General features: G+C 40.7%; 1 protein-coding gene across 3 annotated transcripts in view; it reads right to left on the bottom strand.

The window, feature by feature from the left end:
- Positions 1 to 18,919, bottom strand: part of DOCK4 (dedicator of cytokinesis 4) — a 473,136-nt gene that overhangs the window by 125,740 nt on the left and 328,477 nt on the right. For all 3 annotated transcript variants that reach the window (XM_043872328.1, XM_043872326.1, XM_043872327.1), the window contains exons 20-23: positions 18,557 to 18,657; positions 15,654 to 15,735; positions 14,026 to 14,196; positions 8,043 to 8,235 (exon numbers count right to left, since the gene is read on the bottom strand). In XM_043872328.1, coding sequence (XP_043728263.1) covers positions 8,043 to 8,235; positions 14,026 to 14,196; positions 15,654 to 15,735; positions 18,557 to 18,657 — 547 coding nt within the window. The remainder of the gene's footprint in view (positions 1 to 8,042; positions 8,236 to 14,025; positions 14,197 to 15,653; positions 15,736 to 18,556; positions 18,658 to 18,919) is intronic.

Genomic DNA, 18,919 nt, shown 5'->3' with positions numbered 1-18,919 from the left:
TTACCAGCTGAGCTGTACTTATTTACAAAACAATTACTTGACAAAAAGAACCAAGAAAAGGAACCTGAAAGCTTAAATGACAGGAGTCACTGCCTAGTGATGCTTAATTAGAAGGAAGATAAAGCTTGTCTGATATGTTCCTGCAGCCAGTGGGATTTGATTTCTAAAAATTCAATTTGCAACCAACTGTTAAGGAAATCTCTACTGCCAAAATGCAAGGCAGACAAATAATTGGTGTGTGGCATGTGTAAAAAGAAATATATGAGTTGCCTGAAGATTTGCTGCTTCTCCATTACTAGGGCAATATCAGCCAATGCACATGATAGAATCGAGGGGTAAGTGCCAAAAGAGCTGACTGGTTAAAATGCTAATTCTTAACTTTAAAACAAAACACCTAGAGTGATCAAGAAGGCTCAAAGGAAAAAAGAAAAAGGCTCAAAGAAAAAACAAAACCCAGACTTGAACATACAGTAAGTTTCTAAACAGTAGAATCTGTTATGTAGGTTCTGTCCTTGAAAGGGTCAAAACACTCAGATTCAGATTCTCAGATAAAGCTCACTGTATAGTGTGCCTTACTTTTTATTTTGTCTGTACACACGTGAAGAGATAAAGCCAGCTCCCATTAGCAATTTCCAATAGATGTGGGGCTAGGAAGAGGAAGCAGCAGCTAAGAAATGCTGATAAACTTCCTCGTTGAGGTTAATTTCATGGGAAGTTCTCATCTTTGCTCCTCTAGCAACAAAGCTTTAGACAATCGTCCTTGTAGTCCTCTGCCCCAGGTGAGTGAGGGCTGCGAGTCCTGCAGGGGCACGCAGGGTTTCCATCCACCCTCCACCAGCTGTCCCAGTACAGGCTGGACACCAGCAGCACCCCCAAGCACCTGCTCCGTGGCAGCCTCAGGATGCGAGGTGGTACCTCGGGTGGGCAGGGGCTCTGGCTGTGGGACAGCTCTGAACGGAGCAGAGCTGCTGGATGCAGGGAAGCACCAGCAGGGCAGAAAGCCCTGAAATCAGAGCTGGTTTAGGCCTTTGTGATCCAAGATACCAGGAAATGAACTGCTGATGTCACAGCAACAGAAGCTGCAAACAAGCCCTTCAGATGCTGGTGGACAGAAAACGCTCAGAATGGATAGGACCGATGATGATTTAGGGGCTTCCTGCCGTGCACACACAGTCAGGACCACACAGGTAGACAACAGCCCAGGGCTAGGGATGATCTCTGTGTGGCCCAGGTTTCTTACCCAGTGGGTTCAATCTCCCACCCTTAAAGCAAAATACTAAGGGATGCAGAGGAACCAGAGATCAAACACCAGAATACGCTGGATCATGGAGAAAGCAAGGGAGTTCCAGAAAAACATCTATTTCTGCTTCATGACTATGCTAAAGCCTTTCAAGTGTGTGATTACAACAAACTGTGGAAAGTTCTTAAAGAGACGGGAGTACCAGACCACCTTACCTGTCTCCTGAGAAACCTGTATACAAGTCAAGAAGCAAGTTAGAACCTGACATAGAACAACTGACTGGTTCAAAATTCTGAAAGGAATACGACAAGGCTGTATATTGTCACCCTGCCTATTTAACTCATATGCAGAGCATATCATGAGAAGTTCTGGGCTGGATTAACCACAAGCTGGAATCAAGATGGACGGAAGAAATATCAACGACCTATATGCAGATGATACCACTCTAATGGCAGAAAGTGAAGAGCAACTAAAGAACCTGTTGATGAAAGTGAAAGAGGAGAGTGAAAAAGCTGGCTTAAAATTCAACATTCAAAAAATTAAGATCATGGCATCCAGTCTCATCACTTCATGGCAAATAGAAGGGGAAAAGCAGGGAAGCAGTGACAGATTTTCTCTTCCTGGGCTCCAAAATCACTGTAGACAGTGACTGCAGCTATGAAATTAAAAGGCACTTGCTCCCTGAAAGAAAAGCTATGACAAACTTAGACAGCATATTAAAAAACAGAGACATTGCCGACAAAGCTATGGTTTTTCCAGTAGTCACGTGTGGATGTGTGAGTGCCGAAGAATTGATGCTTTTGAACTGTGGTGTTGGAGAAGACTCTTGAGAGTCCCTTGGACTGCAAGGAGATTAAACCAGTCAATCTTAAAGGAAATCAGTCCTGAATATTCATTGGAAGGACTGATGCTAAAGCTGAAACTCCAATATTTTGGCCACTTGATGCAAAGAACTGCCTCATTTGAAAAAGACCCTGATGCTGGGAAAGATTGAAGGCAGGATGAGAAGGGGATGACAGAGGATGAGACAGTTGGATGGCATCACTGACTCAATGGTTATGAGTTTGAGTAAGCTCCGGGAGTTGGTAATGGACAGGGAGGCCTGGCATGCTGCAGTCCATGGAGTCGCAAAGAGTTGGACCTGATTGAGCGACTGAACAACAATTCTTGCTCCATCCTGATCCTGGTCATGACCTAGTACATAGCATTCATGAAGCATCTATCAAGTATCTGTTATGTACCAGGCACTGTTATGGAAGCTAGAGATAAAACTGTCTTCAGGATAAATACAACTCGTGTTATCTTAGGCTCTTCTGGGATGAGCGGGGAGAGACAGATTTGAAACAACTAAATCACCAGTTCTTCAGTTATTTCAGATGTGTTAGGTTACCTGAGAAGTAAAAAGCCCAAGAATGAGACTGATGATGGGATGGGTGAGGCAGATAAGAGATTTCTTGAGAAAATGAGAGTTCAACTGAATCCTGAAGGGTAAAGATGGGTCAACTTGATTCAGAAAGGAACAGGAGAAAGTCGGTTCCAAGCAGAGTGAAGTAACACTGAGATGGGACTAGGCGGGTGGACAGGGCATTATCATTCTACTTTGAGGGGAAAAAGAGCATTCTTCATTCCTGCAACTCCATGCATCTTTACAAGGCCTGTCTGCTACAGTGTAAGCTGTGGTTAATAGAAAAGTTGCGAGTAAGTGACATTTTCTAATGTGAAAGAAATTTAATCACAGTGCAAGAAAAGTCAATACTCAACTAGGCTTTACCTAAAGTTCAAAGAAAGAAAAGCTACAGGCACCCATCAACTGTAGTAGCATTTTATTCTTCAAGTCGTCAAATTAATAGATACACCATCACACATCCTTTTTTTATATTGTGGCCTAAAATGGGGGGTGGGATGGACAGGTAGAGGCATTCTTTCCCAGAATAAACTTTAAAAACAGTCTTATGGGGACTTTCCTGTGGTGGTCCAGTGGCTAAGACTCCACGGTCTCAATGCAGGAGGGCCAAGTTTGATCCCTGCTCAGGGAACTAGATCTCGCATGCCACAACTGAGACCTGTGCAGCCAAATATTAAAAATAACAACAACAACAAAGATGTCCTTAAAAAAAACAGTCTTATAGTCCACCTTCCTCCCCTTCTCCTTTTCTTTTTCATTGCTGCCATCAAGTCCACAAAAGAGCTAATAGGGAACTGGGGAGTTTCTGGCAGAAGGAAAAAACAATGACTTCTGGGCACTTTCTTACGAAATCCCTATGATACCTGGCTTTTCAGTTTGTGGGAACAGAAAGTAGCACCAGCGTGCTTCTCATCACTACATGCTCAGTGCATTTATGCTCACCTCTATCACCTACACTGTGGTTTGCCTGAGAAACTGCTCAATTATCCCAAAGGAAAAACATGTATGACCTTATCTTAGCAAGCAAATAGCTCGGGAATGACTGCAGACCTCTGCTGAACAAGTCAAGCACCAAGCGATGGGGCCCAATGAAAATGGAGGCAAAACCACAATCCCCCAGAGCCTGCCCTGTGGTCTGAGAAGACTCAATGTCCACCTTCTCACTCCCACAACTTCAACTGCCACTCAGCTCCCATTCTCCATGCTTCTGCCTCCTCCTGCCTCAATCTCTATCCTTCAAATCTGCTCTTTACTCACGGCAAGCTGTTTTCTCCAACATCACTGAGACCTTTTCCTGGCCTTCAAAAAACAGGAAGAATAGAATTGTGGGGAGAAAAGGAAAAGTGAGCAGCTCAACTTTTATACCTTAAATAAGCCTGCCTGGACCCCAGATGATTTAGGCGTGGAATAACAACCTGCTTAAATTTCAAATCTGAGCTAAGTCTTTCAGGTCTAGCCAGATACTCTAGACTCTCACCTTGCGGTACAGCTCAAAGGGACTGATTCAGTTCTGCCTGGCTGTGGAATGCCTCCAGCCCTGAGGCTGCCCCCTGGCCCTTAACTCAAGATGGCTTGAACCTTCCTACCATGTTTTTTTTTTTTGTTCCCTTCTGTGGTGTTGACCTTGTGTGTCCCTCTTTGCCTTCTGTGAGTATTAATTTCTAATGTAGGCTCAACTAGAAGTATTCTGCAGCCATACCGCTTCCCTTGTGTATCTCCTCCACTTTTTTTCTCTCTGGGGTTTGCATTGGTTAATTTTGTATGTCAACGTGTCCCATGGCAGCTCAGGTGTTTGGTTAAATGCTATCTTTGGTGTGCCAGTGTATTTCTGGATGAGAATTATGTGTGATTTGGTAGTCTAAGTAAAGCAGATTGTCCTCCCCAACATGCGTGGGCCTCACCTAATCCGTTGAAGCTCTGAATATAAGAAAAGGTGGAGTAAGGAAGAGTTTACTCCCTCTGCCTGTCATTCAGCTGAGATATCCACCTTCTCCTGCCTTCAGATTTAGACTGGAATTTATACAAACACCTCTCCTGGTTTTTAGACCTTGGAACTCAGACTGGAACTATATCACCAACTTTGAATCTCCAGCTTGCTAACTGCAGATTTTGGGACTTCTCAGCCTCCATAAACACATAAGACAATTCCTTACAATAAATCTATACACACACACACTATTGGGTCTACTTCTCTGGAGAAGCCTAATATAGGATTCTAGTACAAAGACAGCTTTCAAAACTTTCTACCTCTCCTAAGGAGCTTGTAACATCTACAGTTTTGTCCTTCAAAATATTTTGAGATCTATTTTCTTAAAGCATGGGCTGACTGTACTCTGTACGCCTTTCTAGCTAATATGAATGCCCCAGAAAATGAGGTCACTTTCTCAGGTCCCTCTCACTCTCTATCACCAACCAGTTCATCTTTGTTGATCAGAATTCAGCTCAGAGTAGCAATTATCTCTGCCACACTCAGTGTTCTGAGAAACGGAACTGTCATTAAGGCCATCAAGAATTAAATACTTTGTCTTCAGCTAAATACATAGCCAGCTGATACCCTGTAATGTACTTATCCCTATTTTATTTTCCCCTGTTCAGATTTATAATTTTAATCAGCAAAGTGTCATTTGTAACTTCCATCTGGCCAAGATGTGTTTACTTATATAACTGTAGGACTTCATGTTCCATTTATTTTACTTCCAACAAGTAAATAAAATTCATAGACTCCTGAGTGTTTTTGCCTTTCATATATGGAGCTACACCATCACACTGCTTTTAAATTGTTCGTTTTACCCCTATGTAGTAGGCAGAATAAATTGTTTCCCTCAAAGATATCTACATCTTAATTCTCAGAACCTGTGAATATGTTATGTGAATAGATTATGTTAAAGATATTTTTTTGGAAATGATTAAAATAAGGATACTGAACTGGGGAAATTATCCTGAATTCTAGGTGGGACCCATGTAAACATAGAGGTCCTTACGAGTGAAAGCAGCTAGACAGAGTCAGAGATGTGAAGATGCTAAACTGCTGGCTTTAAAGATGAAGGAGTGGGGAATGTAGGTAGCCTCTAGAAGCTGTCAGAGGCAAGAAAACAAATTATTCCCTAGACACTACACAAAGGAATGTTGCTCCATCCACACCCTGATTTTAGGCCAGTGAGAAGCATTTTGGACTTCTGCCCTACAGACATGTAACATAAGAAATTTGAGTTACATTAATCCACTAAGTTTGTGGTAGTCACTGTGGCACCAGCAGGAAGCTAACAGGTCAAAACTTATCTAAAACATGAATCTGATTTCACCATAGTTTGGTGATGCTATTCATGGTTTTTCCTTGTTGTTGTTATGGTTCCTGGGTAACTTTTTTACTACTGTGCCACCTGGGAAGCTCAGTGAGTCACTAAATCACAAGCTAATCCCATCTTCCTGGGGGCCCTGAGGGGAGTCAAGCCTCTTACCAGCATCTGCGTCCATGTGTTCCATTGGTCGGGAGTTACTTGTTTCTCAGAAGTTTATGTTTCCCCAGCATCACCCTCCACGAGGAGTGTCCCACATAACAAGGGAGGCAGGCTTCCCCTGCCCCTCTTCACATCAGTGTCACCATCACTAATCCCCAGCACTGGCTCTGAGTCTCTCCTCTAGGTCACGAGCACAGGTCTTTCAGGGTCCACGTTCCCTGGGTCTCGTGAGTCCTTCTATTCTGGCCCCAGTAAATAATCTCGTCACCTCCCACAGAGACCCAGTATGATTTCTCTACCATCTCTTGAGCATCAGTAATCAACAAGGAACTGAGTCCACAGACAGAACACATCTCCCAGGGGCAATAATGAACAAAAATAATTTCCTTACATTTAAAAACGGTTTTCATTATCTATGTTGCTCTTTTTGTGTCAGACTTTAACCTAACAAAGAATTATCTAGCCAGTAAGAGAGAAATATGGTAAAAATCACCAATTCCTCTGACAGGAGAATAAACTCTTCTTAGTTTGGTAATTGATATTGACAGAATTTATATTCTAGTCAAATTTGGATGCCTAATTGGGACCTTCATCCTTTCTACTTCATACTGCCTATTCTTCACCCTCAAGGAAGCCCTAATCACTGCAGCAGAACCCTAGGACTCTGAGAGGTACAGTCTGAAAACTACTACAAAAGCATCTTTCCAGGATGAGATGTGTTTTCATGGGGAGAAATCAGAAGGTTGAAGCCTCTTTCACACTGAAACATTGTTTATCTCAGAAAAAAATCAGAAACATACTAACAGTCTATCAACAGGGAAAAGATAAATTAACCATGATATACAAATATTCGTTGGACTACTATACAATAGTAAAAAAGAACAAGAGCTATATCTAATAGCATGGAAAAATAAAAAAGTGCAATATTAATCAAAAAGAAGCACTCTACAGAATGACATTCAATATAATATTATGTAAAAACTAAAAGATGAAAAAAATTTGAAAAGGTAAAAAATGATGTTTTTATAGCTACAGAATAAAGGCATAGAAAACAGAAATGAATCTGATAGTGGAAACATATATGAAGGAAGTGAGTATATACAAGAGGGTCTATTTCTATAATGACAAATCTCTTAAAAGACCTAAAGTAAATATCCCCCATTGTTGAGATTTATTATGCTCTAGTCTAGTTTGTATGTTTAAAGTGTTTCACAATAATGTAAAAAAGGTTTCTTAACTATATTTTAGACCTTTTTCAAAAATATAACACACACATATATGTATTCATGTGAAAAGAGATTTCTCAAAATATAATTTTTTAAAGTTTTTGATTCAGTGATAATTATGGAAACTTTTAAAATATAATTTAAAATGAGGCTGGCATTTTTTTTTTTTTAAACTGGAGGAATTTCTAGTATGTACTGGGATTTCATAGTAGACATTATGACAAAATCAACTTAGTAAGTAGTCACTTGCTATTAGGATAAAATATATAAAAAATGACAATACACTGTAACTTTCACCCAGTTTCAGAACACAAATTGATGGAAAACTTTTAAGGACAAATGAGATAAACAAACAAGGATTATACCAGTTCCCTGTAAGCATCTCTGAAAAGAAAAATTTTTAATTTTGTTGACTAAAGAAGAAAAAAAAAATCTACAGCAAGGAAAAAAGCATGCCCTACACTACAACTTGTTGTGATCTGAATTAACAATTTAATTATTAGAATTTTCATTCTTTCCAGAAACAAAATTTTAAGAGCCATACTTTTGTGTTTGACTATTTAATAAACTTATTCTACCATCCAAATACACAATGCTTCTGAGAAAGAAGTTTTTAGTTTCCTTTTTCAATTGCTTCTGCTGACCTATGACTAGAAAATGTAAGCAATGGCTTTCTAGAGACACTGTTTTATCCGAGAGACACAGCACCTTACCTGGGTTGGTATAGAGCTGGCTTTCCACGGTCTTGCCAATGCACTGCAGTTTAACAGCCTGCAGGGCGTCATCCACGTGCACGATCGTTGGCAGACTGCCCAGGGTGTCCTGGACCAAGTTGGCCACCTCCCGGACGTCAAAGAGCTTCAACAGCTCTGAATACACAGCTGGGAAGGAGCTCAGAAACACAGCCTTTAAAAGAAGAATTTAAGTCAATTCCCAGATATGCCCTGAGAAATCAGCTATAAAAATGTCAGTGAGTTTAAGACTGTGACAAATATTTTTAAATGGTAGGAAATAGAATGTCAAATGCTTCTGGTACCTAAATCTAAAAAGACTAAAAGGGCAAAATTTAAGGGAAAAAGGTATACCAAAATAGATCAATTTTTCAAAATATGCAAAGGTATAACATAGTAAAAAACTGGGAAATCCTGTAAAACAACTGACATTAGCAAAATGATGGACAAAACCCCCACAGATTCAGCAGAAGGTAGCATGATCAAAAGGTAGAAATACTCAGCCAAGACCTGGATTGTAATTACTTATGTTTCATTCTTTTTGGAGAAGCATTCTGAAGTGCTCATTTAAATATCATTTACCTTTAAGAAGCCAAACACATTAATTCCTTAAAACACTCAATTTATGATTAAAGAAAAAACACAGGACATCAGAAGGCATCAGAAGACCTAGATTACATGTAGGACTAGCTTGACTTCTAATCAACTCTGTGACCTGGACAAGTCATTTTAAACCCCTAGCTTTCAGTTTCATCACCTGTAAAATGACAAGATCATTAGAATAATCCCTCGGGTTACTTCAAGATCTAATGAAAATCCAAAACTGTGTTTATTAAGAACAATATTGTTTACATAAATAAAGAAACCTGATTGTTATTTTTTAAAAGAAAAAAAATAGGTGCTAACATCAAACCCTGAGGGGCATACTTTTAAAAATTGGGCTAAGACTGCACATCAAAACAAACTCAGCCTTTTAAAATTCCACAAAAGGAGGGCAGTGGAAAGAAAAATTGATCAACCACCTGGTGGAGGAAGAGGCACATGTTTCTAATATGCTGAGATTCAATGGCTGTCGGATTCACCAATGAGATCTGACACCAGCAGAAAGTGGGTCAGGTTTCCATGTGCTGATGATTCAAACACAGAATCGAATTCAAATTTGTGGACTCTGGTATCTACCTATATAGCGGTAGCAGAAATACGTTGAAGAGCTGAGACCTGTTTTTGATATCAGAACCATCAGAATGCTCAGGGTCAGCAGCTATGTTCTCCCTTTGACTTTTAAAAATTATAGATTTACTTGAATGCTTTTAAAATTAATTACTTGATATTTTTTGGTAAAGACTTTATTTATATAACCTTCATTTCACTCTGCAAAGAATTGAGTCATAAGATGAAGTTTAAAAAGAGTAAATGAGGCCAGCTTTCTGATCACTGAAAAATCACCTAACTTGATGTTCCTCAGAAATCCCTTAATGTATGCATCAATTCTTTATTTATACCTCTTTATTTCAAAAAGATATTTGTGCCTGCAGTGTAAGATACAATTATTTAAAAAGATAAAGAAAAAAGGACCTTGTGATGAGGGTAGAAAGAGACTTGTACAGGTATCTAAGCTAAAGATTTCTACTGCAAATAATAAAAACACAATATTGTTTTGATCTTCCTCGTAGCCAAGACAAAAAGAGAAAAGATAATTAATAGGAATTTGGGGCAGGGTCTCAGGGCTGAATGCCTTCCACCATTCTTCTTTTTTGGGGGTTCCCAGGGTAGAGAGCTGCCTTTGGAATGAACTACAGACAGCTGAGTTAGTCTTCTGTCCTGCTCCCAACGACAGAATCATTAACAGGCTGGGCTTAGGCCAGGAGGACCAAATGAACCTCCAAGCAGTACCAGCTCTACAGAGCAGCTGTCTACTGATCCAACTGGAAGGATTGCTGGGATGGCCTATTCTGCCTCCAGGAGACAGAATTTGCTGAGTTGTAACTCACATGGAAAAAATCCAAAATGGAGCAAGGAAACTGGGACTTTTGTGTTTAAGGCAAGAATCCAGACCAATGGCTATCCTCGGCTCTGGACACGGTAGGCAGAGTTCCAAGATGATCTCCAAGAAATTTGTCCCCTGATGCTGTTCCCAGGCAGAAGTGTTCTCTGGCACATGGTAGGGGAACTCAGAGATTTGAAGCATGAGAAAGATTTGATAAACTGTGCCTGGCTTTGAGGATTGGAGGGGCCATAAACCAAGGAATGTGTGGTCTCTAGGAGCTAAGAGCACCCAGCTCCTTCCCCACCTCTGGCTGACAGCCAGCAAGGAAATGGGACTCTCACTCATAAGGAAACTGATTCCTGTCTGAAGTCTGAAAGATCTAGAAGGTGAATTCCTCCCGAAAGCCTCCAGATAAGCCGTCAAAGCCAACCCCTTGATATTGGCTACAGGAAACCCTAAGCCAAAAATTCGACCACGTCTTTTGATCTACAGAATCTGACCTGATAAATGGGTGTCATAACACCATCATGAGAAACGCTGGGCTGGAGGAAGCACAAGCTGGAATCAAGACTGCCAGGAGAAATATCAATAACCTCAGATATGCAGATGACACCACCCTTATGGCAGAAAGCAAAGAACTGAAGAGCCTCTTGATGAAAGTGAAAGAGGAGAGCAAAAAAGTTGGCTTAAAGTTCAACATTCAGAAAACTAAGATCATGGCATCTGGTCCCATCACTTCATGGGAAATAGATGGGGAAACGGTGGAAACAGTGGCTGACTTTATTTTTATGGGCTCCAAAATCACTGCAGATGGTGATTGCAGCCATGAAATTAAAAGACGCTTACTCCTTGGAAGGAAAGTTATGACGAACCTAGACAGCATATTAAAAAGCAGAGACATAACTTTGCCAACAAAGGTCCGTCTAGTCAAAGCTATGGTTTTTCCAGTGGTCATGTATGGATGTGAGAGTTGGACTATAAAGAAAGCTGAGTGCTGAAGAATTGATGCTTTTGAACTGTGGTGTTGGTGAAGACTCTTGAGAGTCCCTTGGACTACAAGGAGATCCAATCAGTCCATCCTAAAGGAGATCAGTCCTGAGTGTTGCTTGGAAGGACTGATGTTGAAGTTGAAACTCCAATACTTTGGCCACCTGATGCGAAGAGCTGTATCATTTGAAAAGACCCTGATGCTGGGTAAGACTGAAGGCAGGAGGAGAAGGGGACAACAGAGGATGAGATGGATGGATGGCATCATCGACTCAATGGACATGGGTTTGGGTGGACTCCGGGAGTTGGTGATGGACAGGGAGGCCTGGCGTGCTGCGGTTCATGGGGTCACAAAGAGTCGGACACGACTGGGCAACCGAACTGAACTGAACTGAACACTATCATGGTCATCTGTTGCGCAGTGACAGAAACCTAACGTATGGGATCAATCAGATTAGTGACACCTTCCATCTTAGAAGAGAGAGCAATGACAGTGTGGGGTCAAATGGGGACTTGGAATGGGAAGAAGTGTTTAAAATTCTCCTTCCTCCCAAAATATAGAGGGACAAAGTCCTCCTTGCTTAATGAAGAAAACTAACTGCTTATTTATAGAAATTTTCTCTTAGCACCAAACTAAGAAACTATGTACACATTTTATATATTATCTCCTGATAAAAAGCTAACAGTCAAAAATGAAGAATCAAATATGATTCTTTGAAGGTGCAGCAGTTTCACTATTTTAAAAAAAAGTTATTTTAATATTTTAATTTTTCTTTGGCCATGCCCCAAGGCATTTGGGATCTTACTACCCCAACCAGGGATACAGCCCACACACCCTGCATTGGAAGGTGAAGTCTTAACCACTGCACGTCCAGGGAAGTCCCAACTGCTTCACTATCCTGATGGAGGGGTAGAATTTAGAGAATCAAAAGCAGTTGGAGGTTAAATATAGAAAAGGAAGCTGCTCTATATCACGGCTGTCCCTCAGAGCCCAAATTTCTCAGAGTGATGGCTAGGATTCAGTGTAACATAACTAAGGTAAAAGAATGTTTCTCTAACTTTAAAGAAGAAAAAAAAAATCTCATGAGTCCATAGCAAGACATTCTCATTTGAGAAACCATGATTTAAGATTACTCTTGAGAGAATATTTTTCAGATATGAATTAGGTATGTTATATCCTTGATAGAGGTTTTTCTTTTTTTTTTTTAATGAAAAATCTCAAAATGAAAACTGAAATTTTCAACAGTTTTTATAAAAGTAGTGAACTTATGAGAATATTGATCTAAAGGAATATATGGTTAGCCTGTTGGAATATCCTTTTCAAATATCACCAGCTGGTAAGTAAGGTTTGATTAGTTGGCAACTTGACATTGAGATCTCTGGCAAGTCTCCTAAAGTTCAGTGATTGTACCATTGACAAGAGAAGCCAAAATGATATTAAAAGAGCCCATATCCTTACCCAGGGGCTTCCCCGGTAGCTCAGTGGTAAAAGAATCCACCTGCAACTCAGGAGACACGGGTTTGATCCCTGGGTTGGGAAGATCCCCTGGAGAAGGAAATGGTAACCCACTCCAGTATTTTTGCCTGGAAAATCCCATGGACAGAGCAGCCTGGTAGGCTATAGTCTGTGGGGTCGCAGAAGAGTCAGACACGACTTAGTGACTAAATAACAACATCCCTACCCAGATGGAAGAGAAGTCCACCTCTGCAAAGAAGAAAGTAACAAGAACAGCTCCCAAACAGTCAGAAAAACACGGCATTATTATTGTAGGGGGGGTTGTACATTTCTAGTGTTTTGCCTTTAGATATTAATGCCTTCCAAATGGCAAACAACACCAAGTTACAACAATACTCCTAGGGATCTAGTTTCCTACTATCCCTTTTTGTATCCAAATTCACAGTGATTGTAAGTCTCAAGTCTCCAGGGGAGGGTAATAAGGAAGTTGCTTCCCCATCTGAACGGGTTTTTTAATCAAGTTATTAGAATTAAACAGGTACAAGAAGTATCAAGAAAGTGTAGAGAAAGGTATTCAGAATGATCTCACAGCACAATGACCTCTTGGCACAACTATTTGAAAAGTAGATAGATCCTGTTCTTAAACAAAACATGAGAGCTACTCCTGGTAATATACTTTGGCAGCGACCGCTGAGCACTGGTGATAGAGTAACTCCCAGGATGATTAGGGTCAACTGGAAACAAAACAACATGCAGTTTAGCCGAGACCAGTACAATGAGCCTCAAGTGCAGGGATTAAAATGCAGCACAAGGGAATTCTCCGGCGGTCCAGTGGTTAGGACTCACCAGTCTCATTCCCGGGACTGGGTTCCATCCCTGGTTGGGGAACTGGTCACACAGTGTACCAAAAAAAACAAAAAGGCAGGCTTGGGGGAAACAACTGCAGCAGATTGTTGTTTTTGTTGCTCAAAACAATACTCTTTATGACCCCATGGACTGCAGCACGTCAGGCTTCTCTGTCCTCCACTATCTTTCGGAGTTTGCACAAACTCATGTCCATTGAGTCAGTGATGCCATCCAACCGTCTCATCCTCTGTCACCCTCTTCTCCCCCTGCCCTCAGTCTTGCCTTCCTGAGTCAGCTCTTCACATCAGGTGGCCAAAAGATTGGAGCTTCAGCATCAGTCCTTCCAGTAGCAGACGAGTTAGAGAAAAATTCCTCCCCACAGGTGACACTGACAGGGTGTCTCCAATCAGCAGTGTGAGTTCTAGAAACTGGAATGGAGGCCGATGCAAACCAACAGGCTCTCCATTTGGGGTGATAACAGTCCAAAGAAAGACATTACCAACTTTTGCTCTGCTGGTGCTCAGAAGCTGGGGGACTTTTTAAAAGGCTATTCCGAGTCATTTAAGCTACAAATATAACCTGGAGTTATGAAATGCTGATGGAGAAAATATTCACTTAGGTGGCTATGTAAAAACAAATAAATTGGACTCATTTTTTCCTCCATTCAGCAGAGATGAAAAAAAAATTACCTGTGATTGAGATAATGCTCCAGATCCTTTGCTTTCTTGTGAAAGAAAAAAACGAACTGACATGAGCAGCTCCTGAATACAGCAGCGAAATTCCTCCTCATTCTGTCCTCCGGTGGCAAGGGAAAACAGCCTTCGAGACTGAACAATATACTTAAAAATATATTCTTGGGCCTTAAAACAAAATTTTTAAAATGTTAGTTTCAAAAAAAAAAAAAAAAATCAAAGGTATTTATTTAACAATGACCCAACACAAAACTATAGTACAACATTAGACTTTTAAATTATTGATTTAAGTACTAAGGCCCTGTGTAATTTTTGAACAGTATTTACTCATAGAGAAAGAGCTGTTTTTCTCTAATGCCTAATGAGAGGAAACAAACATGTAGATAATTTTTAAATTCTATATAATTCTTAAAGAGGTATGAACATTAAATGTTTTTGATCCTCAGATGATTTTTTTTAGTATAATTAACAAAGATACGGTGGTCTGTTTTTCAAAAATAATTCTGCTTTGCTGGTAGGTTCTCTTGCCACTTGCATTTTACCTTCAATCAGCCCCAAATGACAAATTTATGATGAGTAAAATGCTTGTTTTTCAGAATGTACACCTGTTTACTTTTACCTACTGACATCAAATACTATGTACTCAATTACAGAAATCAAAAGGCTGCCAAGGCTGTTACTGGACAAACCTCTTAAGAATCTGTTGACAGATGGGAGGGAGGTAAGAGAGGGGTTCAGAATGCAGGGGACACATGCATATCTGTGGCCGATTCATGATGATGTATGGCAAAAGCCATCACAATATTGCAAAGTAATTGCCCTCCAATTAAAATCAATTAACTAATTTAAAAAAGAATCTATTGGTAGATTCTTTACAAATATGTTGCAAGAAAGGTATCAACATCTTCATATACACAGAGCTCGTAGGGCCCAGAGATATGGGCAGTGTTAAATCACAAGACCCCGTAAAACCTCAGGTTTCCTCATTATGATCCCTGCTAAGCCATCCTCCAGGCAAGAATACTGGATTGGGTTGCCATGCCCTCCTCCAGGGGATCTTCCCAACCAAGGGATCGAAGCCAGGTCTCCCACATTGCAGGTAGATTCTTTGCCATCTGAGCCACCAGGGAAGCCCATGAATACCGGAGTGGGTAACCTATCCCTTCTCCAGGGGATCTTCCCAATCCAGGAATTGAACTGGGGTCTCCTGCATTGCAGATGGATTCTTTACCAGCAGACCTACCAGGGAAGCCCTTAAAATGTAAGACAAATGGTTCTCAGATGGTCTCTGTCAGGGTGGTAGAAGCAAGAACAGGGAAATTCTAAGCTTAACTGCTCATCTGCAGTCTTGTCTTCTCAATCCTTCCTTCTAGATTTCAAGTGTTCAGAGCCTGGAGGAGTAAGGATTTAATGCCAGGGAGGTTCCAGTGGGTGAGTCTGGCAAAGTTCTTTTCAAATCTCATCACCTCCAGAGAAGCCACAAACTGATTAAGATCATTGCACTGGAATGTCAGTGATACATCATCAGCAATTACTGTCTGTGTAGAGGAAACCAATTTGCTTAGGCATTGCCACGCAGCAGTGGGCTGCTGGGCTACGACATGCTATCCACAGCATGTCATTACCTTCAACACCTCTTGGATGTGCTCTTGTCTCTCTGCTTCTGTGATCCGGTCCACATACCACTTGAGTACTTTGATGAGATCTCTAAAATACAGGGGAAATGTGCAGAAGGGAGACTTGGTCTCATTCTCAATTAGAAGCCAACAAATCAAACACTTATTTTTATCACAAGGAGGTGTCATTTTCCATCAGTTCTCAACGTTTCTGTCAAACTGTTATAATATGATAAGTTTACAAAGTCTGCATATCAACATCATTATCCCTCTTTTGAAGCTGAAGAGAGAAACAACATTTCCTCCCAGCGAGATTCCTTTCAATCTGGACATATTCCATGAGCCCTGCTGCTTCTGGCCATGCTTCCAATGAGTGAACACAAATATCAGAAGAAAGGACTCCAGCCAGGGCAGTGTCTGAATCTGACTGCCACGGTCAATCTCGGACAACTGCTAATTAGGATTTCCTCCCCAGTGAAATCCTAATTTGGATGAAATATTTAGCGGGAGGCAAAAGGAGATGTGGGGAAGGATAAAGGTACCACCTCCTCATTTCAAATCACAACCCCATGGACTTAACAAGCCAATTCTCTGACCTGTGGGAAGAATGAGGCTTACCATCAGAGAATGCCCTAGTAATTTCCAGAAAAGCCAAGTTTTATTTTTTCCAAGTAATTTTTAGAAGTTTTATTGTTTTAAGAAACAAAAATTGAATTAACCTCCACCCCTTAAATTCTCAAGATTGCAGTTACGTGACCTTTAACACCGGCCAATTCTTGGCATCTAGAAAACAGCAATTTTTTAAAATTTTCTCTCTGTCCGAGGAGAATTCATGGTTGCTCCAGTTGATAGATGCTGATGGGAACACTACTTTTGAGGATGAGTGGTCATGATTCTGGCCCATGAAGATTCCGTGGGCCTTATTTGTCTTATTAGAACTGATCAGCTGCCTTCCTGGCTAATCTGAAGTTTACACCACTGTTTTCTAGTTTCCAGTGACAGTGTCAGTCAGAATGGTGACCCCTCACACCAGGGCCCAAACTGTTAGGTCATGGGCAAAACTATCCTTGCTCAAACATTTCACCCTTGGAAAAACTCATGTCGGTAGAAGGCCAAGTCTTGCAAAAATGACTCCATTCACTTAAACATCAGAGGTGTAAATCTTACCAGGCTATGGAAGCAAACAACCAAAGGAACTGGATGAAATGCTTAGCTGATTACCTACTATCTTCTATACAGCACACAGATGGGGAGAAAGGGCAAAGCCCTGATTCCATGCCCCTTTAACGCACCTCTAGGAATAGATGACTACGTGCACATACCCACAGGTGTTTAGTGTATAAGATAAAAGCACTGGCAGCTGCTGTATAACATAGGGAGCTGGGCTCGGTGCTCTGTGACGCCCTAAAGTGGTGGGATGGGGGGCGGTGGTGGGAGGCTAGGGAGGAGATATATGTATACATACTGATTCATGTTGTTGTGTAGCAGGAACTAACACAACATTGTAAAGCAATTATCCTCTAATAAAAAACAACAATTATAAACTAAAAAAACCCTGGCAGAATAGCAATGACGGCAGTGGAATGGGGAGACGGAACTTTGGGGTACATTTCAGGGCTGTATTTAAGCAGGCCCATGACCAGGAAGATGTCACCCACAGGACAGAAAGAGGGGAGCCAATCTTCTAGGCTACATGTAGGCAGGTACCAGCTACAGCATGTCATTATTCATTCACTTTTAGTTTGCTTGCCTTATCTGAGCTGATAAGAAAGGAGCAGCAGTTAAAATGGCAGCTGGTAACAAAGGATAGAGTCTAATAACTGAACTCCTTGCATCCACGGGTCAGCTCTTCATATGATCAGCACAAAACTTAGTGCCTGGCATGCAGGAGGCACTCAACAAATATTAACAAACGGATGAACAAAGGACTTTAAAATGGATGATTGCAAAGGCTGTTTTCCCATTGTATTTCTTTCTTAAAAACATCTAGAATTACCAAGGAGTGTGATGATTAAATGGGGTTCTTGACTGTCAAAATGAAACAACCAGCAACCTAGATGCCCATCAGCAGATGAATGGATAAGGAAGCTGTGGTACATATACACCATGGAATATTACTCAGCCGTTAAAAAGAATTCATTTGAACCAGTTCTAATGAGATGGATGAAACTGGAGCCCATTATACAGAGTGAAGTAAGCCAGAAAGATAAAGAACATTACAGCATACTAACACATATATATGGAATTTAGAAAGATGGTAACGACAACCCTATATGCAAAACAGAAAAAGAGACACAGAAGTACAGAACAGACTTTTGAACTCTGTGGGAGAAGGTGAGGGTGGGATGTCTCAAAAGAACAGCATGTATACTATCTATGGTGAAACAGATCACCAGCCCAGGTGGGATGCATGAGACAAGTGCTCGAACCTGGTGCACTGGGAAGACCCAGAGGAATCGGGTGGAGAGGGAGGTGGGAGGGGGGATCGGGATGGGGAATACATGTAAATCTATGGCTGATTCATATCAATGTATGACAAAACCCACTGAAAAAATAAATAAATAAATTAAAAAAAAAAAAAAAAAGAAACAACCAGGTATTTTAGACTAGAGAAGACCAAGTGAAACAGAGGCAAGAAGAAAACATATTTTAGGTTTTTCAGGACTAGAACTCAGGAAGTTCTCCCCCCACCCCCACCTCCCCCCCCCACCTCCGCTCCTTTTTAATCAAAATAAGTTTCAGCCATCAAAAAAAAGTGTGTGAAAAAGGAAGATACTGTCTCAAGAGACACTTGAGTAGCTGTACTTCATTTCTTCCTACACTCTCTTTTAAATTTTCCTATATAGCTGGTTCTGCTTTAAAAAGTTCAAAAGAAACTGTTTCTAAACCAATTACAAGATAAAGGACCTTACCTGTATGCAAGTGCCCCAGCAAAATGACTCTCAATGTAAGTGTCCATTACAGGTTTAAAATGATGAAATTTGCTATCTTGCAGCAAATTGATTATGTGAACCTAAAACAAAACAAAACAGAGTTTTACAAAACTGAATGCAAACCAAGACTTTTTTGGCAGGGGAGTGGGAAGGTTTCTTCTTTTTTTTTTGTTTGTTTTTTTGTTGTGTTTTTCTTTTCTCTCTCTCTCTTTTTTTTTTTTTTTGATTTGGGAAGGTTTCTTTTCAAGTGAGCTCATTCTATTAAGTGCACATTCCTAAAATGGTCTTATGAAAGTCGAGATTTAAAGACAAAATTAAGGTAAAAAGTTAATTTAAACTCAC

The sequence above is a fragment of the Cervus elaphus genome, chromosome 18, assembly GCF_910594005.1.
Source record: "Cervus elaphus chromosome 18, mCerEla1.1, whole genome shotgun sequence".
NCBI classification, from domain to species: Eukaryota; Metazoa; Chordata; class Mammalia; order Artiodactyla; family Cervidae; genus Cervus; species Cervus elaphus.
Note: the sequence above shows the minus strand (reverse complement) of the source record. Positions and strands in the feature narration are given on the sequence as shown.